Source organism: Odontesthes bonariensis, chromosome 2 (genome assembly GCF_027942865.1).
Source record: "Odontesthes bonariensis isolate fOdoBon6 chromosome 2, fOdoBon6.hap1, whole genome shotgun sequence".
In the NCBI taxonomy this organism is placed as follows: Eukaryota; Metazoa; Chordata; class Actinopteri; order Atheriniformes; family Atherinopsidae; genus Odontesthes; species Odontesthes bonariensis.
In genome coordinates this window covers 21,320,619-21,348,206 of record NC_134507.1, presented here as the reverse complement: position 1 = coordinate 21,348,206, position 27,588 = coordinate 21,320,619, and the positions used below count along the sequence as shown (strand labels likewise).

At 41.4% G+C, this 27,588-nt stretch overlaps 2 protein-coding genes across 3 annotated transcripts; one reads left to right on the top strand and one right to left on the bottom strand.

The window, feature by feature from the left end:
* adss2 (adenylosuccinate synthase 2) lies at positions 1–20,828 on the bottom strand. Its single transcript, XM_075478834.1, has 13 exons — positions 20,532–20,828; positions 13,222–13,324; positions 9,556–9,624; positions 9,418–9,468; positions 9,182–9,248; positions 5,448–5,555; positions 4,990–5,071; positions 4,770–4,896; positions 3,780–3,934; positions 3,243–3,367; positions 2,735–2,832; positions 2,209–2,358; positions 1–1,076 (listed from the first exon to the last, which is right to left on the bottom strand). Exons 1-13 carry the CDS (start codon positions 20,718–20,720, stop codon positions 1,024–1,026), a joined length of 1,377 nt encoding a protein of 458 aa, XP_075334949.1. The 5' UTR covers positions 20,721–20,828; the 3' UTR covers positions 1–1,023.
* LOC142396285 (uncharacterized) lies at positions 18,330–27,588 on the top strand. Of its 2 annotated transcripts, none has more exons than XM_075478847.1 (5): positions 18,330–18,606; positions 22,368–22,507; positions 23,052–23,155; positions 24,527–24,675; positions 25,098–27,588. In XM_075478847.1, exons 2-5 carry the CDS (start codon positions 22,418–22,420, stop codon positions 26,108–26,110), a joined length of 1,356 nt encoding a protein of 451 aa, XP_075334962.1. In that variant the 5' UTR covers positions 18,330–18,606; positions 22,368–22,417; the 3' UTR covers positions 26,111–27,588. The 2 variants fall into 2 exon arrangements, with proteins under 2 accessions (XP_075334962.1, XP_075334967.1); XM_075478852.1 differs by lacking the exon at positions 18,330–18,606 and adding an exon at positions 20,546–21,121.

The following is a 27,588-nucleotide window of genomic DNA, read 5'->3' as shown; positions in this document are numbered from 1 at the left end:
TATCTTAATTTATATTTATCAATTCATAAGTTACCATTACCTTTCTCCCACATTAAAGAAACATTGTGCTAAAAGTGCAAAGAAATAAAAGATAAAAAGAAACAATCACATAAACATGAGTAGAAGGATGCTGGCCTACTGAACTGATTTTCATCTGAAAAAGAGTTAGTTACAATAGATTCTCTGTAAAGGTTCATGGAAAACTCACCAGCTAAGATTAAATCCTAAAACACGAGCCTTCTTAAAGTATGGGCAAGTTTTCATCATCATTCAATGGAAGCTTTTGTTGACTAAAAGACAATTAAAAGCTCTTTTTTTTTTTTTTTTTTGGTTGAATGACAAGGCAATAATGAGTGTGAACATCTGTCTGACAACAAAAGCACAAGAAGACAGATTTAAAAATGAACAGATCCCTTTATCGAGTCAGGATGTGCTGCACACCTGGCAGAAGAAAACGTAAAGCAGATATTGTCCAAAGCATCTAAAGTGCTGAGGTTAAAAAAAATGATTTACACCGAAGTGGCACTGCGCGTTTAAATCACAGCATTAATCAACAAAAATACACTTATATAGAGTTTAGGCAGCCAGACATGGGCGCAGTTCCTTCGGACAGTCTCCCGTGTCTGCGTTCGTGGCGTTCCTCTCAGAGCCGATGGCGGTTAGTGTTGCCGGCTGTTTCGCTTGCTTGAAATAAACGACTACGACATCAAAACGGACAAATGAAGAAGGGATGCTGTTATCCTCGTGTTTGAAACTGTTAAAAAGATGGAGACGTTGGAAACTTTTCAAACACAGTGGTCAGTCTGATGCGAGTGTCTTCTGCAGAGGACCGGTCTGTAACATGGGACAGTTTGACGCTACAGAGGTAAAACATTACAAACAGACGTGGTCGTGTCTCTGCCGGAGAGTTGAGACAGGTAGGTTGGCTGTCTGTGTGTGTGTGTGTGTGTGTGTGTGTGTGTGTGTGTGTGTGGGGGGGGAGGCTGCTGCGCATCATCATCGCTCGTGTTTCTTCTCCTGCGTCTAGAACAGCCGGATCATGGACTCCCGAGACTTGCCCACTCCGATCCATTTAACTGAGGAAACAGGGAGCAGGAAAACGATACTTTAATTTCTTATAAAAAGTTTGGGAAAGTTCGGAGAAATGGTCAAAACACTGAAATGAGTTTTTTCTTCCACGCGTCACACACAATAGGGCATTGTCTGCGTCAGACGCATTCTCGCTAACGGAAACGAGGCCTTTGGGAGCCGGCGTGACGACTTAATGTCCGGCCCGACTGATGTGAACCTTCTGCGTTCTCACACGGTGCTTCTATGTATAACAACTAAAAATGTTCAACTTGAAAAATACTGCGAACATGGGCGTAAAGCCAAAAATACCTCGAGGTTTTAAGAGAACGCGTATACCTGCCCTATAATAACCTGGTTCATGTAAATCTGCTTTTTGTGTTTTCTTGTTGATTCACACTTGTGTTTGTGCAGTGAAATCAAATGGTGTAAATATGACAAATAAAAAGGCTCTTTGCCTGCCTGTAGATTGATCTACAACACGGGTTTCAGTCTCTACTTGGAATTTATACTTCAACCCCCCTCTTGTACTGATCTGAACACAAAAGCAAATGTACAAAGAACTGTGAAAACGTTCACCACAGAATCTCTTAAAAGAGCGTTTGGCTGTCGTTTATCTTTTGACTTCGAGCTTGGTTCATTTTTTTTCTTCTTTTTTCACATTTTGTTTGACATGTTCGTAATTAACCCGACTCTAAATCCAAAACTGTGAGGACTCCACGTAAGGTTATAATAAGTAATCGAAGGTCAAACCGGAGCAGCCGCAGCACCTGCACCTGGTCCTGCCTCCAAACTGTTAACAGCTTCTTTGAAGTTGTTCAAAGAAACCAGCTCCCGCAGCCGACTCCAAGCAGAGGGATCAGAACACTTGAAAGCCATTTTTCCCCCGTATTCAGTAAGGGCTTTAGGGATGGTTTAAAGTAACCAGTCTTCATCTAATGGAAATGGTCAGCTGATGACCAAAAAAAAAAAAAAATGTCACGTGCAAACTTATCAAAAGAGGGGAAAATGTCAGTGGGAGTAATTGTGTTGGCATTTGGGCAGCATGGGACCAGTTAAAAGAGAAAAGTGTGTGAAGTGACCCAAAAAATACTACAGAAGAAGAAGAGAGTTTAGTTCTGTGTGTGTGTTTAGGCATACCAGGCACTCCCACATGCTCCTCAATGAAGCGAACGTATTTCTGAGCGTTCTCAGGCAGCTCCTCGAAGCTTCTAGCCGCCGAGGTGTCGCTGTTCCAGCCGGGTAGCGTCTCGTACTCAACCTCGACGCGCTGCAACACCTCCTGATTGGCTGGCACAAATCAATGAGAATAGAGAGTGGTGAGGACGAGATCGCACCATTAACCTTACAGGAGAGCACAGTCAGCGGCTGTATGACAACAGATCGATATGTCTCGGCCGAGAAGTGCCGCTCTCTATAAATAGGCGTATAGATTAGGAGAAGAAGAAAAGAGATTTGGCGATATCCACTGAAAGCAGAAACGCATCTCATCCACTCTTTGATCTTGATGTTAAAAGTCAGAAATGTGACTCAGTTGGAAGAGGCTGCATCCAAACAACTGAAGCCGATAGCCTGACACCGTTTCACACCAGCACCTGTCTTATGTACCACTGCCGAACACAGAAAATACAACAAACTTAACGTCATCGTTCACACAGAGACCCACCTGGAAAGTGAGGTATAGTTTGGTTGTTGACTTTGTACGCTACACCCACTTTGATCTCTGGGACCACGTCAAGTATGTCAAGTTTGGTGAGGGCTAAACTGCAAGCAAAAAGGGACAACTTTACATGAAAATTAACAATCCCTGCCTTATTAAAAGAGACCTTTAAAAATACTTTACATTAGTGTTTTTAACCCATAATGGATACACATGAACTTTCACCACAGCAGCCGTCAGTCTCCCAAGACTCAACGGCCTTTATAAAACCATTACTCTTAGACCCAATAAAACAAGGGAAAGCAGGAATATTTGTTTAAAAGTAGAGTTCAGATGTATTTTTAGGTATTGTAAAATTAAATGAAAGGTAATATTTAAGTGAGCTGTATATTAATAATAACATTAACAGAAAAGCACAAATCTTTTATATCAATTTCAAATGAAAAGTACATGAATGAACTAATTAAATAAATGTATTAATGGAGAAAAAAAAAAAAAAAGCCTTTAAACTTACGCGGTGAAGCCATTAATCATGTGTGCATATTTGATGAGGACCAGATCGAGCCAACCACACCGTCTTTTCCTGCCGGTGGTCACACCCACCTCCTTCCCTCGAGTCTGGAGCAGCTCTCCGATCTCCTAAAAAACAACAATTTAGGCACACACACACAGTATTTAGAGAGCTGTTGAAATTCATATTATCCTGCAGTTACAGAAACAGAAATAAGACAACCGGTTGTTAAAGTCACGAGCAGGTGTCGCTGGATGATTAACTGACCTTAACAAATACAGAAAACCAAAGTTGAGTGCAATGTAACCAGACGTCCTCCAGGTGGTGCCGTTTGACAATCATATCAAGCCACAACACCACAAATTGTAAGTATAATGACTAGAAACGTTCAGTTTTTGCTCAGTTTCTGTGACACTTGGGTTTTATGCTTCATCGTGTCTGTAAAACTTGAGGCTTGTTCTAAACTGCTGGTTTTTCCTGTCACACAAATGCACCTTGAAAGATAAAAATGTGCTTGAGGCATGTTGTGTGTCCTCTTACGTTGCTCTGCTCTGAGGGGAAAGCACCGATGCCCACTCTGGTGGTGTACGCCTTCACGACCCCATAAACCTCGCCCACGTTCTGAGGAGGCATGCCGAGGCCAGTGCACACCCCGCCCACCGTGCAGTTGGATGATGTCACAAACGGATATGTCCCTGCAACAACATCAGCAGTGAACTCATCCTGCTCGCAATCTATACAGTAGAAAACGGCAATAAAACGTGCATCCGTCTGCCGCTAACGTGGCAAACTCAGTGAATCAGTCGTGTCTCCGACATGGAAAAAATTAATAAGACCTCAGAGAATAATAAACTGATGTAAAACAGACCAAGGTTTGTGTTTTCACATCCGGATGCTGGAGGCTGCTCTCATGGAGATCGACCCAGCGTTCAGACACAGTTTTGTAATCAGAGAACAGTTCTTATGTCTACAACAGCGTGTTCATCAGCTGTAATGTGTACTGTCAAAGTGCTCGTTACATAAATACTGGCGCCATACATGCCCCCAAATTCCATAAGAGTTTTGTGAGGCTTAAAATGTAGAGATAAATCAAAATTCGTTTTTTTCTCATCAAATACAGACACAGTCAGTCAGAAAGAGGGAATGTTTGGCTTTCAGAGTGCAGAGTTAAATTAATAGTATTGATTGGTGTCACTGCTCTCAATGACTACATGTCTGTTCTGTTACAGCAACGTGATAGTGTTGAGATCAGTGTATTATTATCTGAGAGGAAAAATACAGCCGTCATCTTCGTGCTCATGCACAGTCCGGTGACAACGAGTGGTTTTAACTTGTGAAGTGGAACCTGAACACTGCGGGCACATCAGAAACAGTCAAACTCACCGTTGTCTCTAGTCTGACCTCCAAGCAGGCTTTTGTAAAGAGCATTGCAAACTTAAAAGTATCCAGACGTTTGTATTCAGTCCAAATATACAGAAGCAAATTAAAGTGAGGCACGGTCATCTGCGGCGCACGCAGCGATTTACTCACCGAAGTCGATGTCGAGTAGCGCTGCGTTGGCTCCTTCCACGAGGATCTTCTTCGGAGGACCATGGAGAGCCTCGTACATGTAGTGCACGCCGTCCCTCACCATGGGCTTGATCCGATCCACGTAGTCCTACAACGAAGAAATTCATTATACTACAGAAAGAAACCCGTTTAAAATCTGTAAAGACATACTTCTTTTCTTTTAATAACATTGATTACTTACCTTTAATTTCAGCAGCTCTCCCTCTATGTCAATCTCCAGTGTTGGGTACATAGACTCATACTGCCGGGCCAATACTTTATACCTGTAACATGCAGCAGTGGTCGGCTTTGGTTAGTTATCTTTCACACTGAGGCTCTCTTTGTGTGATGCGACTCTTATCTGTAATGTGATGCAGTGGGATAAAGAAGTCTCACCTTTCCCTCATGTTTACATATCTGCAAACATTTCTTTCTTTACATTACATAAGGGAGCATCACCTATTCCTGTCATACAATAATGAGGCCAGTCCGGTCAAACCAAAGAGCTCTGTGACATTACAGTCTGGTAATGTGTGCAAATACAACACATGCAAACATACTTTCTTTGTAGATTAGTTTAAAATGTTAAATCTTAGCTGTTCTGACTCTGAACGCTTGCTAAGAGTAGAACTAAAGACAGGTATGTCTGCTGGAACCGACCTTTCAGAGAACTGAGTGAAGTCTGCCAGCAAATCGCATATCCTGAGACCGCTACGGGCTGCTTTGGCGGAGTAGACCGGACCGATGCCCTTCTTCGTCGTCCCGAGGCTGGGCGGGGCCAAAACAGAGTGGGGGGGGGGGGGGGGGGGACAAAACAAAAGACAGAAAACACATTAACATGACCTCAATCCACGACATGCTTTTTTACCGTTTCAAAGTTCATGTTAGTCACACGATTCCTGTAAAGCCTGAACACCTCCTGACCCAGTGGGTTTAACTCGAAGGAAAATCCCCGAGTATGACCGGATCTAAAGTCCATATGATCGTTTATGAGATTTCAAGTTAAAGAAAAACACACAAAACAGACTCCAGACCCAACATGTCTGACACAGACAACTGCAGCTTGGTAAAATGGCTATAAATCATGTGCCAGCACGTGATGTGGAAACTATTTGAATATTCCACTGGTGATTCTCAGGTGAAAGAAGTTCACCGTCGGTGCCATTTTATGAATGCAAGCAGCACCAATTAAAAACACAGCTTCAGACACAGATCCTCCCCTCACACTACTGCACCACCTGAAACTGTAAGGTCGTTTTAAACACGACACACTGTCAGGGAAAGATTACTGAAACAAAGTAAACCAAACACACATTTCCATATGACAGCACGTCATCATCAGATTACTCTGTCTATTAAAAGGAAGGCTTGGCACAGCAAAATTTGCTTACCCACCATGCAAACTACCGAACAGAAATAGACAAAGGTCCTCAGCGGTTATTGAGTTTCACTAATAGCAGCCGGTCGGAGTAAAACATGCGGTATCCAGTCACCGTGTGTGCAAAGTGTGTGAGTGTGAGGACGGCATGTTTTCACCAGTGGTTAGAAAGTCAGACAGAGAAGTTCGACTTTAATCACTTTTTTATGAAAACGGGACAATTTAGCCTCAGAACTCGTGAGCGAATGAGAAATGTGTGCAAGTTCTTTTGTAAGAAGACGTTTGCATTGCATTTCATCAGCTTAAATGTGTAAAAGGTCTTTACACTGGCTGCCTGTCCATAAGAGGATAGACTTTAAAGTTCTGATGCTGGTCTATAAAGCTCTGAATGTTTGTGGACTAAAATACATCAGTGACCTCCTGACCCAGTATGAGCCTTCCAGACCTCTCAGGTCATCTGGATCCGGTCTTCTATCAGTTCCCAGAGTCGGAACCAGACATGGAGAAGCTGCGTTCAGCTTCTATGCTCTACATGTCTGGAACAAACTCCCAGAAAGCCTCAGATCAGCTGAAACACTCAGTGTGTTTAAGTCCAGGTTGAAGACACACCTATTTTCAGCTGCATTTGAATAAAGCTCCAAATCTGAAGCTTGAATTTCAAAACTTAATCACATTTAACTACTGATTTTATCTATTGTTCTTATTTCTTTCTTTTTTTGTTTAAAATTTAAATTGTGCTTTTTATTTCTCCTGTTAATGTATCTGTAAAGCACTTTGAATCACCTTGTTGTTGAATTGTGCTATACAAATAAACCTGCCAGGCCTTGCCTTGCTTAAATGTGTTTGAGTACAGAACAACACATTTCAACTTTAAAATGTGGAGAGAACATTTAAAGACACCATCAGACTGCGTCAGAACAAACATCCATAATAATTCACCAGATTGAATCTGAGCTGTTTCTTATATTTCTTCCTTTCAGTTCTATTTCTAAAGCTGTAAGTCACAACAAATGCCACCAAGAGCCCATAAAAATCAGTGTGTAGTGTGAGCGTGTTGTGTGCTTGGAGCGTCTTAGAGGAACTACAGAACTGAGAGTCTCTTATTTATTCTTAGGACTCTCCACTTGCTTTTTCTGGCTTTAGGAAACCTAAACCGGAAACTTGAATTTAAACTAAATTGTGACTAATTCCTCGTAAAAAAAAACATTGCAATCAGCGTGGAGTAAAACAGAGAGCTGAATACCTGGATTTACAGCATGCCAGAGCAGCGTGTTTGCACTTTAAAGACAGTGCAAAAGCCCTGCCTGAGCAGGAACCTTCTGGTTTACTCGGTCACTGGGAGACCTGCTGCTCTGTGACCGCGTGTCAAAGCTGATCAAGCTCATGGAAGCTACTCGAAAATAAAGTTTAAGCTTATATGGAAACTGAAGATACATGTATGTGAAAGCAAGTGTGTTTTTGTTCCATCTTAAAGGGTATTGACAAAAAAAAAAAAAAAACATATATGCTGGGAATTTGTTGACATTAACAATAGAAACATTTACCTGCTTTAACATTAAATCCAAATTTCTTTCTTTTTGAGTTCTGTTTTGGTTTCCTCTAACTCCAATCACATGAAATCCTTCAGTAAGTTTACCATCTGCAATCTAAAACCATTTTCACACAAGCACTGAAGTCCTATAATATACTAAAGATGTCCTGGAGGCGTGAAATGTGAGAATGCAATGTCGACAGCAATTTGCCTTGTACTTCTACCAGGACCCCCCCCCCCCATGTAAAATGCCGGAAGGTTAAATGTTGAAAACAGAAATTCCTGCATATCTTCCAACAGTTTGCAATTGAAGGAAATCCAGGAAGAGGAGTGGATTTCAGACATGCAATTCTGTATTAGTGCAAACAGGCGTTTCAACGCGGTGTTGAAACATTAGTCTGTTCGCACAACCTAACAAACTAACTAACTTTCCACTGAGTCTGCTCCCTAGAAGTCAACTAAGCTTTAAACAATGAGAAGGTCTTAGTCGATTCTTAGTATTGATCCGATGTGAGTGCATTAAGATGGGAGGGGCCGATGTAACATATGTTAAAAAGTTAACACGGTGTGGGAGCCCCGAATATATTTACTATAAAACTATAACAAATAGTCAGCTTTTTGCTGTAATTTGAGAAAATTAAAGTTGTAATCGGGGGCAGCCTGAAGAATCCACTCATCTGTTGCTGTGGATACATTTGACTGCATATGGTATGGATAAACCTAAAAACGTTCCTGCAGCACCGGAGTTCACCCCGGAGTCCCTTCAAGGCCCCTGATCAAGCAGTCCTCCAGAAAATGGAGGGAACCCAATAAAATGTTGGGCTTTTTCTGATGACAGATTTCACACAAAGGATAATTACAATAATTCCATTTGCACTGACGCAATCAGTGTCTCCTTAACAAAGCGATATCGAAGTTTTTCCCATCCTCCGCCAAAATGACCTTTACATGAGGGCGTGCCAAGCTAAATGAAGACAAGACGGGACCGACAAAGCATTCCTGGCTGTTGTGGAGCAGTTTTACGAGAGATGAATAACTGCTATTTGGCATGTAACGCTGCAGACTTTTCACGTGCTCAAATGTACAGAGAATAGTGCCCACAGTGATCGACTTTTCTTCAGCCCCTTTCAGAACAACAATGAAAGAGAGAGCCTTCAAGCAAAGTTGGGAGTAAGGATACAACATGCTGCAGCTAGGCACGAAGGTGTGGGAATAGTTTTTACTTGACTGAAAGCTGCAGGTTGTGTAATACGGCATGTGGATCAGTGGTGAGCTTTGTGACGTCAAGATAAATCTCCAAACTGATCCCAAGACTTTCCCAAAAGTCACATTATGCAGGGCGGATTGTCAGATTCAAGATTGATCCGTTTTCAAACCGAGGTTAAAGCCAGCAAGACCTCTCCTTCCACGTTTGTGATCATGGTGCGTGCGTGTCGTGTGAGGATGTGAGTGTTGCAGCCATTTTTTAAGCAACAGGTTCCTTACTTCTTGCCTGCTTGCTCTTGCCTCTGCTGTTCCTGAACGCCATCGACCGCTTGGTGGAAGTCAAACACTGTGGAGGAGGGAGAGAGGGGACACACACTCTCACACACCTCAGAGAAAGCAGGGCTCACACACCCCCCCACCTACACACGTGCGCACATTTCTCCATGCGTACATTCAAACTTTCACACACACAGATTAAAATAAAAGAGTCCAGGGACGGACGTGGAAGAACTCACCAATGTGTGCTCTGTCTGAGATGATCAACCTTTTCTCCCAGTCTTTCAGGCCTGAACACACACACAGACGTACTTTAAGTCTCCACGGTTGACAAAGGATAACAGATATTATAGATATGATTCTCATTAACCACTCACCTTTTCCTTTACGTTCGTTTTTTTCTGCCTCTTCAAACAGGCCTGGAAGGTGGATCACGACACCATTGCCTGAGCGAGAGAAGAAATTAAACCACATTTGAGTTAAAACAGAATTATAGCAAATTGCATTAGCATAGCAAATGAAAAATAATGTCATTGTGGGCCATATAAATGGGGTTTCCCTCGTTTCTTATCCTGTTTTAACTCATCAGATTTATCTGCTGACACCTTAGTGGGGTCTTTATCATCAACAATGTTTTTTTTTGTTGTCACTGAATCCTAAATCCTCCCTGAGAGAAGGTTTAAGAGTTCAGTTTGGTTTTAGACAGCTGTCTATTGAATCACACAGTCATTTTAAAGGCTGCAGTTTGTGATGCTGTGAGCGGACAGGTGTTGAGCAGCTCCAAGGATCGATATCGAGGCCAATCCAGGCTTAATTTGATGAATCAGTATGAGCTGCTAGTGTCACGGTGCTGCATCTTTACCACAAGCAGCCTCAACAAAAGGAACATTTTGCTCTATATGAGAATGAAAATGAAGGGTGCACCAAAGAAGACACAAAAAACTCTAAAAGCAATGCTATTTAAATAAGAAACGTGACTAACGTGTAACAGTTATATACAGTCACATCATGTCAGGTTTAGCACATAAATCTTTATACCATATCAATAATTTAAGCTTATTAAGCTAGTTTGGAATCAAGAATTTGCGGTCGTCGGATTAAGAGACTCAAAAAATGAAGAAAACTGCCAAATTTTGTAGGAAACACATCAAGGACTTCCTCATTCTGGACGTTTAACTGTTATTTTGGTGGGTTTTTCGGCTCATGGAAACCTCCTGATTAACACAATAAGCACCGAGTAGGAATATAGCTGCATCCTATACCATCATCTACGATTATAATTGATAACAGAAAAACAGTAGAAGTAGCAAGGCTTTGTGCCACCAAAGGCATGGTGAGGTTAAAGAGGTTGTTCATTCTCAGTTATTCTTTCTTTGTTTTACCAGAAAGTAGCCGAAGCATGCTATTAATTTATCACACGTGTCCCCTGGTACAGCCTGCAAACACACCAGAGGACTGATCGGGTACAAGGGGTCCTGTCGAATAGTCAACAGAATGACCTCTTATCGTCTTTTCCTCTGCTCTTTTCCTTGACCTCGATGGAAATCGTCACGAGGTTAAGAAAAAGCGGCAGGAGAGAAAGTCTTAAGCACTAAAACTATAAATGTTCAATCAATATCCTACAAAAGGTTCTTTAGATACTTCATCTATTGCAATCTTATCAGTCATATATACCATGTTAGAGGTAATATAGAATATAATTTCATGATAAAGCTTTCTAACTGATAAATGTAGTGTTGTAACAGAATACTCTTTTCTCTCTGGTGAATAAAGAAGATAGCTAACTAAGAATTGCAGCTCCCCTTCTCAGAGAACTCTAATCTTAAGTTGAATCTCAGCTAAAGTCAGTGTGTCCCACTGCCAGCCTGACTGTGACGTGAAAGTCTGTCGCCAGCTCTCATGAGTATTCCAACAGCTGGCTCTAATTATCTTTTAATTGAGCAGCATTAAGTGGAGAAGGCAGGGTAATTACTTTGACCAAATTAAATGTAAGAAATGAAGGATGCGATGCGAAATGACACCAAGAGGGAAACAGTGTGAGAACAAATGACAAGCGTTTCCCGGATAAATACGTTTAAAGATACTTTCAGTTGAAAAACGTAGTAACAAACCTGGCTTTAACCTGCAAAATGATTAACAGGAGCCAAAACACGTACAGCTCACAGAACGATGGATGTAAAAAGTCATTCTCGATTAGTTTTGTGGTCTCTCTGTAATCTGACTTGTTTGTGATTAAGTGTGACACCAGTGCACAGACCTGTGCTGTTGTTTCCGACTGACTTCACATCTGCTTATTGAACTCAATGTGAAACGAATGAAGGAAAATAATCAAATAATACATTTAATGAACATATCAAAAAAGTGTATCAGATCATAGATGCATCAAGATCAGATTCTAATTTGATTTACAAATGTCAAAAATCCATTTCTCTACATGTTAATAGTTTAGGTGAAGTTGATGGAACTCTATAGGAGTTACGTGGAAAAGCTAAAGCCGAACACCGAACAAGGTGGAGCTTGAGCAAGATGGATGAGTGGGAAATCCGACTGGCACTCCCTGCATTGGGATGGAATCACACACTTGATGACATACTTGAGAAAACACAGTGCACGTTGACAGCTTTATTTGAAGCTTCAACCCGGCTTGGAAATCTTCTTAGAAGCAGGGTTTTGGCACTGTGTTGTGTACTTTGGAGCTGAGAAACAACATGCCAACTTTATTGACATAGTGATTCAAGCGCTCTAACCCTCTAAAATGAGACCAAAACCAAAGTCAAGGAATTAATTAAGAAAGCTGGTCAGACCAGATGTGGTGCTCGCCACATTTCATTCCACAGAAACCGTCTACTATATAAAAGATGATTATCAGACAGTCTTGTGTGCTCTAAACAACAGCCGAGTGATTATATTGCTAATCAGATATAACGTTTCTTTTTCCATTTTCTTCCGGTACTAAAGAAAATATGTTGGCAAAGTACGGTTCCAGTTAACTGGCCACATCTCTTCTAATTGTTTTAGTAACATGAGATATTGGAGGTAAATTCATTAGGAATCGTAACAAATACTTTGCTTTGAACGTACCAAAAAGTCCTGAAAAGAAAAAGAAAAGACGCATCGAGATGCCTTGACAGCTTTTTTATAATCACATGGCAGCCCTGTGAATCATAATCGGATCGAGATGCAAAGAGGTTCCCACCACAACAGGACGAGGGCGGCACCATACATACTGAGCCACAGCCACGGTGGATCACCACCAGGTGTGAAGATATGGGTTTACGAGGCAGTATCTGCCCCTTTAGAGAGAGCAAGTGTGTCCAAGATGTTGTTAATACAATCACTGGATCTGCATCATCTTTCCTCAGTATGCGATTCTGCCATAACTCTTGTCCCTTATGTGAACAACTCAACTATACTTTGAAGGTACAGGTGGAAATTCACCACAAACCACGCAATAAGCTCCAATGTTTGTGTCTTCTGAACACACACCACAGTGAAACCAGAAATCTTTTTATCCAGCAGGTGACAGATGACTAAGTGTTAACGAGCATAGAGTTTCAGTGGTGCTGGACGTGTTTGGTAAAAGCTACCAGCGAAGTTTATCATTAATAAAAAAAGGGTAGGGCAGGTGGGAAATAAAATGTGACGCGGAGCATTTCGGCCTGCAGCGTAGCACTAATTTGTCACACAAATTAAAAAAAATAATGTAGAGATGTGATTACTGCAGCATCAACAGCCATATGTTAAAGTGCAGATACGTGGAGGGTTGGAAGCCTTGTAGAAAGACTTAAGAGTCCATTAGCTAATGAAGTTACTGCAGATGAGTGGATGTGATGCAGCCTGGAGACTGGCGCTGAGTCAAGCTGATCACACTCAGAGGAGCAGCCTTTAGAGCGGAGTCTGCATCAGCGATGACGAGCGCTCGAATGAATGCGATTCTGATCCATTCACTAAGAAAATAAGTGAGACAGGATGACCTTGGGAGTGTGCCTACCTGTGTGAGTGGATTGCATACAAGTGAGGGTGTATTGTTGTGTGTTACACACCGATGAAGGCAGTGACCTTGGGGTTGATGATGCCGCTGGGCAGGAGGTGGAAGTCGTACTCCACTGAGTCCACCACCACTGTGTGTCCTGCGTTGTTGCCGCCCTGCAGAGAAGGAACAAGGCTGATGAGGAGAGGCAAACAGAGGCCTAATGGAGGCCGCGCAACTGTTTTGCAGAGAGTGAGGACAGGCTGAATAGTTTGGCGAGTAGCAACGAGCACAAACCACTGCTCTGTTAGTGTTGTTACGCTGTTGCTTAGAGGCTCCTGCTCAGTAGTGTGCACTCAGATCTCAAATAAACATCTTACTGATGTAATAAACTTACTGACAAACGCAGGGAAGTTCAAATATCGCTGGTATTAGGTGTTAAACATCTGAAAGGTCTTCAAGTGTTTTGAAACAAAAGCGCTTGAACAGGTTCTGACAAGAATGTTGCTCCCAACGCACACAGGAAAGAAAAACCTTTAAAAAACTGAGAACTTGAAAAGCAGAGATATCATCTTTGAGCTGTTGCTCTCTTAGTTTTCTGCTTGAGTTGTTTTCAGAGTACGCACCAAATCGATGATCTGTGTGAGATGTGTTTTAGGTCCGGTTTACATCTGCGTTAAAATTCTGTCTGCTTTAATTATTTGCTCTGCAGCAGCGGAAAAAAAAAAAGGAGCGGTATGCACTTTGTTGGCCTGACTGTTAGCCCGCGGCATCAAGCCTGAGGACGCGATGAGGATACAAGTGATAATAAGCAATGCTTTATTTAGCTTAAACAAAAGATAAACATTACAAACGTCCTGTTTCACAATCAACAAGATGTAATCATTCATTCATTCCCCAAACATTATCACGTATTCATCCTCTGTAACTGTACTGAACCATAACTCTGATGGCAACGGGCAAACACATCCACTGGTCAAACGAGACGATGTTTTAATACGAGCAGATATTAACTAGCCAAATGTCCATCTGGATGCAGCATTCAGGTTGGCACATGATCGAGCACAGCTGACTGCACAGAAGAAAGTACAACACAGTGGAAACTACAAGGGGAACAGCGAGTTCTTGCAAAAGGACGTCACAAACCGAGCAGCTTTGCTCCTCCCTGCGGCGGGTTTCACACCCCGAACTTAAACGATAAAAAAGATAAGCAGAAAAACAGCTTGGGGCACAGAGGGTCGAATAAGCGAAGGCAACAGTTTTATTCATAACTGCAGATCCATTCTTGCCTCTGCAGCTTGTGTCACTACTGTCTTTGTCCATCCCCTGTTCCCAACTCTGTAGCCCGTGGTTATAAATCAAGCTCAGCATGTGCTTCGACCACATGAAGTTATTCCTGGCCATAGCGGTTCCCTTAAGGTGGTGATGGGTAACACACCAAAGGGGCAGGGGGGGCAGATGCCTCTCCTTTTTAGATACTGGAGTGAGTGTGAGCGTGCATGGTTGTTCATCTCGTGGCCCTGTGATGGAGTGGCGGCCCGTCCAGGGTGGACTCCACCTCTCGCCCAATGACAGCTGGAATTGAAATTAACCAGGGAAACGTGTAGAAGATGGATGGATTTAACTTTGTCCCAACTTTTTTGGAAATGTGGTTTCAAACCATCTAAAGAGCCTGAAGCTTCCCAGCAGTTAAAGGGAAAAAAAAGAACGTATTTTTCCAGATGATCAGACTCTTCTCTCCAAATCTCTGCCGCCTTTCTGCCCGCTGAGTGGATTTAAACCATCTATGCCCCCCCAAAAACTCTAATCAAACTACTCCCACAATGCAGCTTTGCAACTTAACAGTCTAAATCCCTCACTGCATGTTAAACATTTGCTCTAAACACAAATATCCCCCACACTCTTTGCAACACGTGTCATGTTACAAATGTCACAGTAAAACTGGAAACCAGGTCCACAGACGTCACTATACATACATCTGTTTTTTAAGAGCTTGAGCAGAACTCGTCTTATTACATTTGTTTTTTTAAATCACAGATGTACCCGATTAAGCTACTGATGGCTAAAATTCATGTAGCTGCTGCTGGTATCGCAAACGCCACCGTGGGGGTCAAACCAAATGTAAGTTTTTATCTATTTCTCATAGTATGTCGTAAAATGTGCCATTTCTTAACAGGAAATGTTTTTATAACTATAGCATCTGTACAAAGCTACTGAAGATTAATCCAGTGTTGCATCAGCCATGTTTTTGATTGTCTGATAGCTAAACTTGCTTCCTTTTAAAGCCTCAGCTCTTACACAAACTCGATAAAATGAGACTGAACAAACAGAATAAAAAAACACACACACATATTTCTGATGGGTAGGTGTTTCACCACACTGTGTGCACGCTGTCACACCGAATCTTCTGCCCAGAAACAAAACAGGAGCTTTTTATTTGTTCTGTTCAGCTTCGATTGTTACGCAGTTTTCAGTTAACACACAGGCTGTGTAAAAACACGCAGCCAGGACGTCACGTGGAGCACCGTCACCGTCTCAAGCCCTGATCTTGGCAGACACTTGCCCTTTTCGATTATAGTTTGACATTAAGCGGCAGTTATGATCTTTACCCAACTGCAAAGGCAAACGGGCCGTAACAGCGGTGAAGAAAAGGCTCCTTAGCTCGAGCACTGGAGCTTTACAAGCTGCAAGGCAAATAAAACTAGATGCACACTTTAAAATAGACTGTGCTTGCAAACTCTAAAAGAAATATTAAGCTTAGATAGAAAGGGCTTAGCAGTTATTTATTTACTTATTTTGAATAAGAATTCAAATTGTATTAAAAGTTGTAGCATCAAAGTTGATGGGTGACTTGGAGACAAAGTCCATAAATCCGAAAACAAACACAGTTACTGCAGCTTGGCTTTGTGGGAACAAGCATATACATATTTCTAATGGGTGCGTGTGACTTCGGTCGTGACATACACAATAAGTCTCCAACGACCGAACGTCCACAGCCTCTGTTTACCAAAAAGTCTAGTGAAAAGACTAGCAGGGCAACACTTCCTGTTCCCAAACCAAGCCTTGTTTTTTTTAGCAAGCGTTTCCATGGCAACAAAGTCCAGAGCATTAATACTGTGAGAGGTGCAGGTCCTTAAAGCTGAAATCATACATCATTATGACACAGACCACAGCAAATACAGTGACCTCTGGCAAGGCAAACCCAGAAGGCTAAATCCACAGTATAATCATGACTCAGCCTATCTGGAATCAAACGAGGCCCATTCCACCTGATGAACTCGTTTCACAGCTCTTTCATCTAATTCTCCAAATCTCCAAGGAGACACAACAGTGTGTTTTAACGATAAACTCTCAGATTCCAAGGCGACATATCTAAACTGCTTTATTTGCCCAAACAGCTCTCAGAAACCTTGGCCTGAGTGTATTTAAGACTAAAGGTGTGACGCTGCAGTAATAACTGTATGAAGACATGATAATTAACAACAGAGACGGGCCCTTAACGTCCCGAAATGCGTTTTATGCCCTCATCGACACACTGCTCAGATCTTGAGAGGACTGGACTGTAAGGAACACCAAGCAAACTGCTGACAAATTCTGTTTTATAAAAAGATCAACGCTATCTGCTCGGCCTCTTCACTGTACACTCTTATATCAGCGAGCCCACAATAAACACAGACGCACATGTGATGATGTATGGAGTGCACGCTGTGCAGGCCGACCACTTTTTCTTATTCAAAAGCACAGCTCCAGTCTTGGCAGGACAGTAGGAAGAAGGACGCTCCAACACTCAGGAGAATCCCTGTTATGTCAACTTCTTATCAACAGAGAAAACTAATGGTTCCCTGAACACCACAGTTATTCTGAGCTGTCAAAAGATCAACGAGGATGTTTTATTATCGAGGCTGGGGAACACGGAGTGATGCTAAGAGGTGGAAGGACTGTGCTAGTTAGAAAAAACACAAAGTGGAAATATTAACTTCAGCAATGGTAGTGACGATATACCTCACATTCACGTGCATTATTGCTCAATGCAACAGTCGTTATCACAGAGAAAAACGTCTGGTTTAAGTCACATCTTGTTGCAAAGTTGAAAAATATTCTGTATATATCTAATGCAATTTAATGTTTAATTTGAGAAGATAATCAATACGTATCGATTTCAATTAAAGACGACAATGTTTGACAGGTGTCATCTCCCATAACGGAGACAAACTACGACTCAGCTTTCACTCACCTTAAAGTCACCCCAATAGAAGTATAAAACAAGCTTTAAACCTCTATATTTTCTTTCTGAACTACACTGAATGCTCACTATTTATCTCAACTGTACTGGTAATATAGTAACAGTACGTGTTAACAACTTAATTTGAGATGAAAAAGTTCAAACATGCAAATGTATGCAGTTTGTGTCCCGCGATAAAGATCTGTGGGACGTAACTGAACAAAAAATAAGAAATACCGCATATATAACGCTGACAGGTGAACAAAACCCAGCTGAGGCGTTTCCAAATGTTTCTTTGCCTTGACAATAACTAGACTAGTTCAAAACACAAGGTTAAACGTGGAATGACTGCACCGTGCATGGTTACACAACCCAGAGAGACCAAATATGACCAGTCTCTTACAGGTCGGCCAGACCGCTGCTCTCATCTTTGATTAAATACGTGGCTCTGCGCCATCACGGCAGAGGCTTTTCAAGCATTTCAGGCAGGAGCTCAGCCCTCCCTCTGCTGCTGTTACTCCCCAAGCGAGGCAAATGTATTTATATAGCACAATTCAACAACAAGGTGATTCAAAGTGTCACGCGTACCCTTTGTCACAGAGATCCAGCACAGTAGCTATAAGGTGGCCACAGAGCTCGCAACCAACCAACTCCTGGTATGTCAGTCCCTCTAAAATTCACTGAGTCAACATGCTGATGGAGAATAAGTGAAGGGGTCAGGTGGAAAAAGTCTCCACTAGCTGCACAATAACATTCACATCTTTATACCCAACACATGTGCTATGAAATCCACTCCTTATATGCTGACATTAAACTGACTTTGAGAAGAACGAAACATCTTTTTACACGTTGAGACACGCAGACATCAACACACATCTTTACTCTTCAGTCTCGCTTCGCTTTGCGTTGCAGCCACTCCCAGCCTGTCTGTAAAGATAAGGTGGTTTATATTTGGTATGTGTGGGGTGCATGTGTAGATATGTCCAAGTGAAGCCTGCGGGGCTTCGGGACAAACTAAACAACTCAAATTTAACAATTTGTTTCAGGTGAGACAAACGCCACCTACCCGAGGTGACGTTTTGGTGTATTCCTGCAACATTTCAAATAGCATGATTGAGGACTCCGGTGTATAATGATCATGTTTAGGCAGCAGACTGGGAGCGTTTGCAATTTGAACTTGGCAGCTGGATTTATAGGAAAAAAAAAAAAACTTTGTATTTTCTATCTTGAATTTTGGTGAGTACACAAACTGTACACAAACTCAGTCCGATGATGTCTAAGTGATGTGGTACGTTTCCGGGTTATGTGAGCGCACGATGGCTTGCAAGGTTGAGACGTTTTTAACAAGCCAAGCGGTCGAGTCAAAACAGTAAACACGACAGTATTTCTACAAAATGTTGGTTCAAACAGCCACAGTCTTATTTTCTTGTTGTTAAAAAATAGGCAAAGACTCTCTTTCACCTCAGCTGGAATGTGACAAAAGGATCCGCAATGACAACAGTTTCCCTTTTGTAAGTAAATGGGATTCATAAAAGTTTGTTGCACTGCGATTTCTTCCATTCTTACCGTCTTCCTGTAAGAAACATAAATCTTAACAGCCTCTGTAAAATCTGCACATCGAGCTGTACATGTAAAACTTGGTAACTGTTATTAGATAACATTACTAAAATAAACATACAATATACTATAGAAGGCATGCACCTACGTCACTGTTCTATCAAGGCACACTTTGAGCCCTTGAATTGACCGTCCCTGAGTGGAAAATCATTAGACGCGTCTGGAGCTTCTGTTTGTGGGAGGAAGACAAATTAATATCACCTCAAATTAAAAGTTTTATGTCTCGACTGATGTATTTACAACACATCAAGTAATCTGTGGACCACGGATATTAGGTGAACTCCTCAGCAGACATTCTGGTTGCATACAGACAGGTTTGCACTAACATATCTTATCTAATTCAAACTTTTGTAATGAAGACTTTTACGTAGAAATCTAATAAACCATCCATTTGGCTCTTTAGTTTTTAGTTTCATACAAAGGCAAAACAAACTTCCTTCTGAGTCTGTTGGTGCTGTACAGCTCTTCATAATTTTCGACGTGTTTTCTGTATTCATGCTGCCTTAGATCCAGCTGTTTTTTCGTCAGTCGGTGGCAAGAAATGGGCGTAACCCGATCACAGTCACATTCCTGATGTCATCTCGTGCGTTTCCTCTATACCTAAATGATAGTAAGACGATGCATGATTTCACTGCCTACAGAAACACAAGTTCCACTGTGAAATGTGGATCTGTGGAATTATTCTGATGTAAAACGCTTTGCAAAGATGTTTGTGATGTCATAGCTTTTAAAATGTGGAGGCTCTTAGAGGTTCAAATGTCGGCATGGGAACAGTATGGAGCCTTTACAAAACGTTACTAAAATAGTAATTCCACAAGTGTCTGCGGCACATGATTTCATATATCACACCGCCAACATCAGCAGTGTCCACTGGAGACTGGCTTTAACGCAGAAAAAAAGCCCACTCTTAAGTGATGCACCTGGCTACTATTTACCTTCAGCTATCGCGTTATGTGCACACGACAGGAGACAACTGATCACACCATTACAGGTGTTTCAAGAGCTAAGCAGCTAGCAGAAATTCAAGGTGACTTTAGCAAAAACATGAACATTAGCTAGCAACTAGTCGCTGTTAGCGTGACAGGAAAAAAATGCTGCATTGAAGCGATGTCGGCAGAATGGGGAAACATATTAAACACCTTTTAACCGACTTTCAGAGCGGTTAGCATTACTGTTAGCATTACTGCTAACCTTGTCACTACAGCTGATTTACATCAATGGACATAACCCTTCTGCCATAATTTCATCGAGATGCCTGGTGTTTTTTCACTAAAAGGGTATTGTTGTTGCCACAAACTCCCACACTCTGGGTCCGGAACTGTCAAAAACGGTTTTTTTTTTTTCTTTCCCGCTTCACTGCTGTCAATTAAACGATGTGACATGAATGCTGCGTGACAGCGCGGAGGAGCGGTGTTTGGTAGCTAGCTCATAACGGTTACCTGCGGTGTTTCCGGTAATTACCTTAACCCGGTAACAGACGCATACTAAGTAGGTAGTGATGCGAGAGGAGGTGGGGTGGGGGTGGTGGTGGGGGAATCACATACCTGACATCTGCACACCATATCCGCGTCTTGTGCCAGCAGATCCACAACTTTCCCTTTCCCCTCGTCGCCCCATTGAGCCCCGAGCACCACGGTCACCGTGTTGCCCACGGACGGTCTATGAGCCCGTTTCGTTGGACTGTCGCTGCCGTTGGAGGCCCCGGCGGCTTCCTGGCTCCCAGTTTCCGACATTTCAGCTGGGTCCCTGGCTGACTACACTCGTGCGCTCTGCCGCACCGTCGGTGATGCTTCCCGCACCAAAGATAGAAACAAAAACTGAAGGAGCTCACTCCACACAGCAACGTTAGACGCGAGGAAGTAACGCACTGCCCATGCGCAGACGAGTCGGGACCGACAGCTGAAAAAACCTAAAACATGAACAAAAACAAAAAACGGAAAACCTTGACAACTGCAGCTCAGTGAAATACATCACTGGTCGTTTTCATTAGATTAAAGCATAAAGCTAGTGTCACATATGTTGCACTTTCACAAATAAAGTGCTCTGAGTCCTATTGGAAGTGAATCATCTTCATATTGTTAAAATCTCAGATGACACTCCCCCAGCTGGAGGTGTGTTCCGGAGGTATGTTGGGGTAAGTAAAGGTGTTAAAAGTGCCCTTTTACAAGGGCAGTATGACCCTGCATTTTAAGTAAAACTTTGGTAAGACTCAGTTTAGTGATTGTTTGTTATATATAAAACATGTATATAATGGCGTAATAATATGTAAATAGTATTTTAATCATGTAAAGATGGACCTAATTTTCCCAACTCTAACCACCATTGTACTTTTATCCGTCAGAGTTTGTGTCTGTTCTTTCCAACAAAGATAAAAGGTCTAATCCTGCTCATGCTTGCATACTCACCTTTAAATGTGGGTGTAATGATCTAAGTTATGATCTAAGTTTATTCTTAAAAGTTAAATGGCAATTTGTTCCATTTGATCTGAAGCACCAGTAAGATCAGTTTAGGTTTGTTTTCAGAGGTAAACTCCACAATTCATATATTTTCTTTAGCTGTATTCACGAATCAGAATGAGTTTTATTCCCATACACACTGTATCGGTACAAACATTTACAAGTTTACCTCTTTAGTACATAACACACCAGTGTATATACAGTTTAACAAACACTGTCATGTTTAGTAGCTTTCATGCTTGCCGTGTAAGCAACTCCAGTAGTTATAGTTTTAGATTTGCTTGTGTTGCGGGATCTAGGGTTTGATAAATACAATATTGGCCACAATAAAATAAAATTATTCATCTAATTCTAATTTTTGTAGGAATCAGCACCCAGAATGAGCCAACTTCACCTCAGATTTAATGTGTGTTGCATTAGCAGTCAGTCTTTATACAAATATGTCCACATTAAAACACAGTATAACCCAATAATTGTGCCACAATTATGTGACTATACCCTAATCAAGAAAAAGTTAATCACATCTGCCAAATTGAATTAATTAAAAAACACACATTACCATTTCAGAAAGGAAATTAAGCAAAGTTTAGAAAAGCAGATTAATCTGTCAAATAACTTGACAGTTTCAACAGCTCAGAGGCTACACATACAGTACATGATAATGTGGCAGTCCCTTTTCACCTGCAGCTATTTTAGCAGTGTCATAGTGTAGAAATTCTTGGTCAAAAGTAAAATCCTGTAATTAAAACTACACTTGAGGAAAAGTACAGAATATATCAGAAGTAGAAGTAAAAAAAACCTCCTGAAAAGCCTTTATGACACAGCCTATTTCTGAATAAAGTGTAGCTGATTAGTATTACATTTAAAATCAGATTTATTTTCATGCATACATGCATACACACAAAATTTGTCCTCTGCTTCCAGGTTGGCACCTGTTGACACACTCATGCAGGGTCACACACTCATAGAGACAGATGCCATACACTGGAGCGGTGGGCAGCCATTCACAGCGCCCGCGAACATGGGGGCACGGTGCCTTGCTCAAGGGCACCGCATTGTTGAAGGTGATTTATGTGGGACTTTATAGACTGGAAAATAAGTGAGAAAAACTATTCAAAATGGTCAGCAGTCCTTATTTTAATATGTGAAGTTGACATCTGGCAACAGCAGTGGAATGTTGCAACCTAAATTTCCATAGATTATGTTATCGCCATTCTTAGAGTTCACATTTACATTTTAAAGTCAGACAGTAGCATCAGTCACCTGTTACATATAACTCAACAGAACTGCTTTTTTTCCTATTAACAGACAGCAGGAATTTAACTGCAATAGTCTTATTGAAGCGTCTTCACCGATGTGTGAGTGTTGTTGTAGTCAGTTGCAGTCACATTTTGAGTTATTTAGCTCCCTCTAGTGGTGTTTATTAATACATGCAAGTTCTATCTATCTATCTATCTATCTATCTATCTATCTATCTGTCTGTATGTCTGTCTATCTATCTATCTATCTGTCTATCTGTCTATCTATCTATCTATCTGTCTGTCTGTCTGTCTGTCTGTCTATCTTCAGGTTTCATCTTTTCATCATCTCTTGTTTTAACTGCTGCAGATGGAAATCAGCGGTGCCTTGTACATCTCGCATCACGACTGTCCTTTCATCTCCTTTGAGCTCAGCGTGGGACAGATGGTCAGCTGGGAGGACGAGAGGAAGCGGTGGGAACACTGGGCAGCGGGTCGTGACTTAGCCTTGCATTAACAAACTAACGTTATGCAGTCATTTCCACAGCGACCTCGCTGTATGAAAACAATCAGACTTGGCTCAATCAGCGTGTACTGCTGGAGTCCTTCACAGTCATCTGTTTCCAACAGCTACATCATATCAAAGGAAACTGCAGGCTGAGGATCGTTGTCATGTTTGCTTTTGCATCTCTTATGAATTTTCTCTTCCCATCCTTTATTAATTCCTTAATTATTCCAAATATTATTACTTTCTCTTTATTGGGCAACTGGCAACAGAGTTTGGAACAGACTTATCCGAATCTGCCCTCATATAAAAACAAAACTCAAATATAAGTGGTGAGGTTCAAAGTACTCTCAAAGACACCTAACAGTGTTCTTAGTGACTGCATGTGAATCTAAATGTCAGCAGAAATACATGTCCTGCTCGCCATGCAGCGAAGGATGAAATTCTGAGCATCTTCAGCTTTATTTTTGTTTAAATCGTTTCAGTGCTTTTATTGTTCCTCTGGGGCCTGTTTGTTAGAATGAATTAAGCATATATGTGTCACAATGAGGATAGGGTCTTATCAGGCTAATTCATTTGTAAAATCTGGATTAGCCCTTTAATATCGCCTCTATCTATATATACCTCAGTTCATTTTCTGTTTCAATTTCTGATTAATTTCCTCATCGTTTGATCCCAAAGTCATATAGGGAAGCTAACATCTAAAGAAGAACTTTGGTATGTCATTCAATTAGATATTATTAAGCCCACAATAGGGAATTATTTTGAATCGTAAAGATTTAAATCAGTTGTTCATCATTGTAAAGAAAGAAAATCAATAGAATTAAAAAATAATAAAGTCTTTGTGTACAGTTATTGCTTTGGGCAGTCTTTGTGGCAGCTGACTGTGGTATTTCAGGCCTTCTGCGTTATATTAACAAACAGTCTCTATTTATTTGGAACCACTTCATCCTGTTGTATATCTGCACATTTATAGTATTTATAGCATTCAGCTTACACTACAGCTCCTTATTTTTTTAGACTGTATATATATATATATATAGATTCTGTATATATATATATATATATAGATAGATATATATATATTGTCTATACTCTGCACCAACTACACCAAGTCAAATTCCTTGTAAGTGCAAACCTACTTGGCAATAAACTTGGGGAGGTGTAAGGATCACTTTGACCTGCAGGGGGCAGCACATGCGCACTGTGTATCTTTGTTTACCGTTACTTCCTTAGCGCGACGGCTAACCTCCCGTAGCTGCAGTCAAACCTCCTCTTGCCGGGGTCATTCGCGTCCTCATCCGAAACATCCCCGTTAAAATGTCTCCTCTGCTTCTCAGGGCTTTTGTGAACGAGCGGCTGACAGCTGCAGCCGAGGAAATATTTCAGGTTTTTGAAAGAACAGTTGCAAAATACGAAGAAGAAGCTTCCAGCTCAAAGCAGGAGATCGAGAGGCTCAGAGGTCTGCTGCTGGAGTTTGTGAGGACAGGTCTGTTTTCTGCTTACTGGATGAACTAAACTGAAGTGTCATATTTTCCAATTTACTTAATTTAATCTCTTTTAGTTGGATCTTATTCAAAACTTTGAACAATTTTGTCACATATGGCAGAGAAACAGCAAATAGCCCAAACTATTTCAGCTCTAAAGTGAATGACTTTAACCTTTGTAAGCAATTTGTTAACTAGTATTATGTTTAAATATAAACTGTAATGCAGCTGTGCTATAAAATTCTCAGAATGTACAGAATTTGTAATAATTTCTCCTCTGAATACATTTTATGCTGCTTAAAAACAAACTGATCAGCACAAATAATTCCATAATGAAAGTGACGTTAATATTTCTACCTGAAAACCTTCTTAATGTTTAGGCATTAAGCTCATTAACCAAAAGGTGCATTTTCTCTTTTTTCAGACGTCACGCAGTCGCCTGTCTGTAAAGACAAGGCTGTACGTGAGTCCTATGAGCAGCAGGACTGCGACCAGGAGCCAAGCATCGACGCTCACCAGGGGGGCCCCGAGCTGCGGCACATTAAAGAGGAAGATCACGAACTCTGGGCCACTGAGCAGCAGGACAACGGAGAGGCAGAAGTTGAGGCTGACGCTTTATTCCCACCTCATTCTTTTGTCTGGGAGGAAAACAAGCAGGAGGACACGAAACAGCTTCTGCAGCCCCAAAAACAAAACTGTGAATCCGAGGATGAATTTAAGGAGACGCAGAGAGATGGAAAACAGACGGAACAGTTCCTGTCACCTCTTGCCTCAAGTCTGTCTTCACATAACGAAGGAGTCCAAAATGGAGGGGACCATGAAAGAAGCGCTGCAAGTTTCACACCAGACCAAACACAGATGGAGCAAGACCAAACTTCCTTCTTAACCTCCAGAGAATCCACCGAGGTATCCAATTTAAACTCAGGTGCACTTAACCACCGGTGCCATCTATGCTTTAAATATTTCGCCTCCAATCATCGCTTGATAATTCACGCTTTCCGCTTTCATTCAAAGGATGCCAGTGTCACGTGTGCAGTGTGTGGACGAACCTTTGAGTCCACCGAAAGTTTTGACGTGCACCTAAACTCCCACAGGAGCTCAAAATGTTGCCACATGTGCGGTAAACACTGCAACAGCACGACCGCGCTGACTGAACACATGGCCGGCCACGCGGGGGTGAAACTGCACCGCTGCCACGTGTGTGGAAAAGAGTGCAGCCGCAAGGGGGATTTAAAGATCCACATGAGGATTCACACGGGCGAGAAGCCTTTCTGTTGCTCTTTCTGCTGCAAAGGTTTCACCCACAGCGGACACCTGAGGAAGCACTTGAGAAGCCATACGGGAGAGAGACCGCACAGGTGTGAGATCTGCGGCAGAGGCTTCCAGCAGAGCGCACACCTGAAATACCACCTTGGAACGCACACGCAGAAATACTGACGGACGCTTACGTGACAAACAGAAATGTTCTAAAGAGAGAGCCTCGGTGAAAGAAGTAGAATGGGGGCATTTAAGAGCCTCTGTCACGGGATGGGATATATTACTATCAGCAGCAATAATTCACCTGAATTTGGATTCTACAGCTGCTTTAACAAGAATAATCTTCTTACACGTGCAAACCAGAGAAAGATAAATGAGTACGCTAAATAAAACCAATGGCGAGCTTGTCTTTCTTTAATTTTAGACTCCGTAGTAAAAACTTTAAGGTTTGCAGTTGGAGTATTTTTTCTTCTTTTTTAATATGAAATTTAACTTTCAACAGTTTGATGAACTGACAGTCATTGACACGGCCGGTGTTCTGGTACTTTTGAGTTAACACGTCTGTTGACATCGAGAAAATAAAGAGTCTCTTTGTTATCACTGCTTTTATATTACACATTTGAATCTCGTTAAATCTTTGAGTTTTTTTTTTGCTGCTTTAGTCCAAACTGCTGCACATTCAGGAGAAATTTGAACATGACCACGAGGAACTGCTCCTCTCTGCCACAGCAGTGTGTTATCATAGTACATTTTTAAAGAAAAACAACAGCTACTTAATAAAGCTTTATAAAGAAAGCAGTAAATGTTCGGCACTTATCTTATTTAACCCCAGGCTCTGCTTCACAGTGTGTTATAGTTACTCTCATGTGGTGGAGGAGCTGCTCACCTGCCATCGGGAGCAACTGCCAAACCATTCAATTCGTGGCCGATCCACTAACCAAACCCCCGTGGTTTGCATTCTGAAGGTTTAAGTTACCTGTTTGGAAGCTACCTGTTTTAAAGAACTAAACAATTATCCAATTTGAGGCTAATTAGCAGAAAGTTTTGTCTTCCTTTCCTTTTTTTTGCTCTTAAAATTTTAGCTCCAAACGAATTTTTATTTACTGGAAACATTTGGACACTGACATTATTTTAGTTATTTTAGCTATTTATTAAAATATATTCAAGGCACAGGTTTATGATCAATTTAAGCTCAAAGAGGACCATGTCCATGGGTTTATTTCCTTGTGATGCCAGACTTTTACTGCAGCTGTCCTCAGCTGTGGGTTTTTTTTGTCTTTAGTTTCATCTTTTTCAATGAATGTTAGGGACTGATTTAAGTTCAAATCAAGTGATTGACTCACAGCTGCAGAATAATGCACTTTCTTACCCTTAAAAACTTACAGTTTGCTTTGAGTCGTTGTTTGTACTACGACGCATGGTCTAAAACAACTTTTTATGGCTGAATCTAAGACAGTATATCTGTACACTTCAGAATACATCAAGGTTAAAGCTGCCTTATTACAAGGGCACAATGTGATACAAATCTGCACTGAATTAAAAAAAGACATAACACAATCATCCACTAAACGTGTTTTATCAAATTTTCATGGGGAAAAAAATGTGAAAAATAAAGCCCACCTCCAAACTACCTCCTCATCGTGTTTGATGGTGTTTTC

Excerpts from the sequence above, each read along its gene's own strand:
- adss2 (XM_075478834.1), bottom strand. The coding sequence starts at position 20,720 with ATGTCGGAAACTGGGAGCCAGGAAGCCGCCGGGGCCTCCAACGGCAGC. Across the intron at positions 9,249-9,417 it reads CTCAGACAGAGCACACATTG|TGTTTGACTTCCACCAAGCG; the intron begins GTGAGTTCTTCC and ends CCTCCTCCACAG. Across the intron at positions 4,897-4,989 it reads GAGAGCTGCTGAAATTAAAG|GACTACGTGGATCGGATCAA; the intron begins GTAAGTAATCAA and ends TCTTCGTTGTAG.
- LOC142396285 (XM_075478847.1), top strand. The coding sequence starts at position 22,418 with ATGCCATACACTGGAGCGGTGGGCAGCCATTCACAGCGCCCGCGAACA. Across the intron at positions 23,156-24,526 it reads TGGGAGGACGAGAGGAAGCG|GGCTTTTGTGAACGAGCGGC; the intron begins GTGGGAACACTG and ends TCTGCTTCTCAG. Across the intron at positions 24,676-25,097 it reads GCTGGAGTTTGTGAGGACAG|ACGTCACGCAGTCGCCTGTC; the intron begins GTCTGTTTTCTG and ends CTCTTTTTTCAG.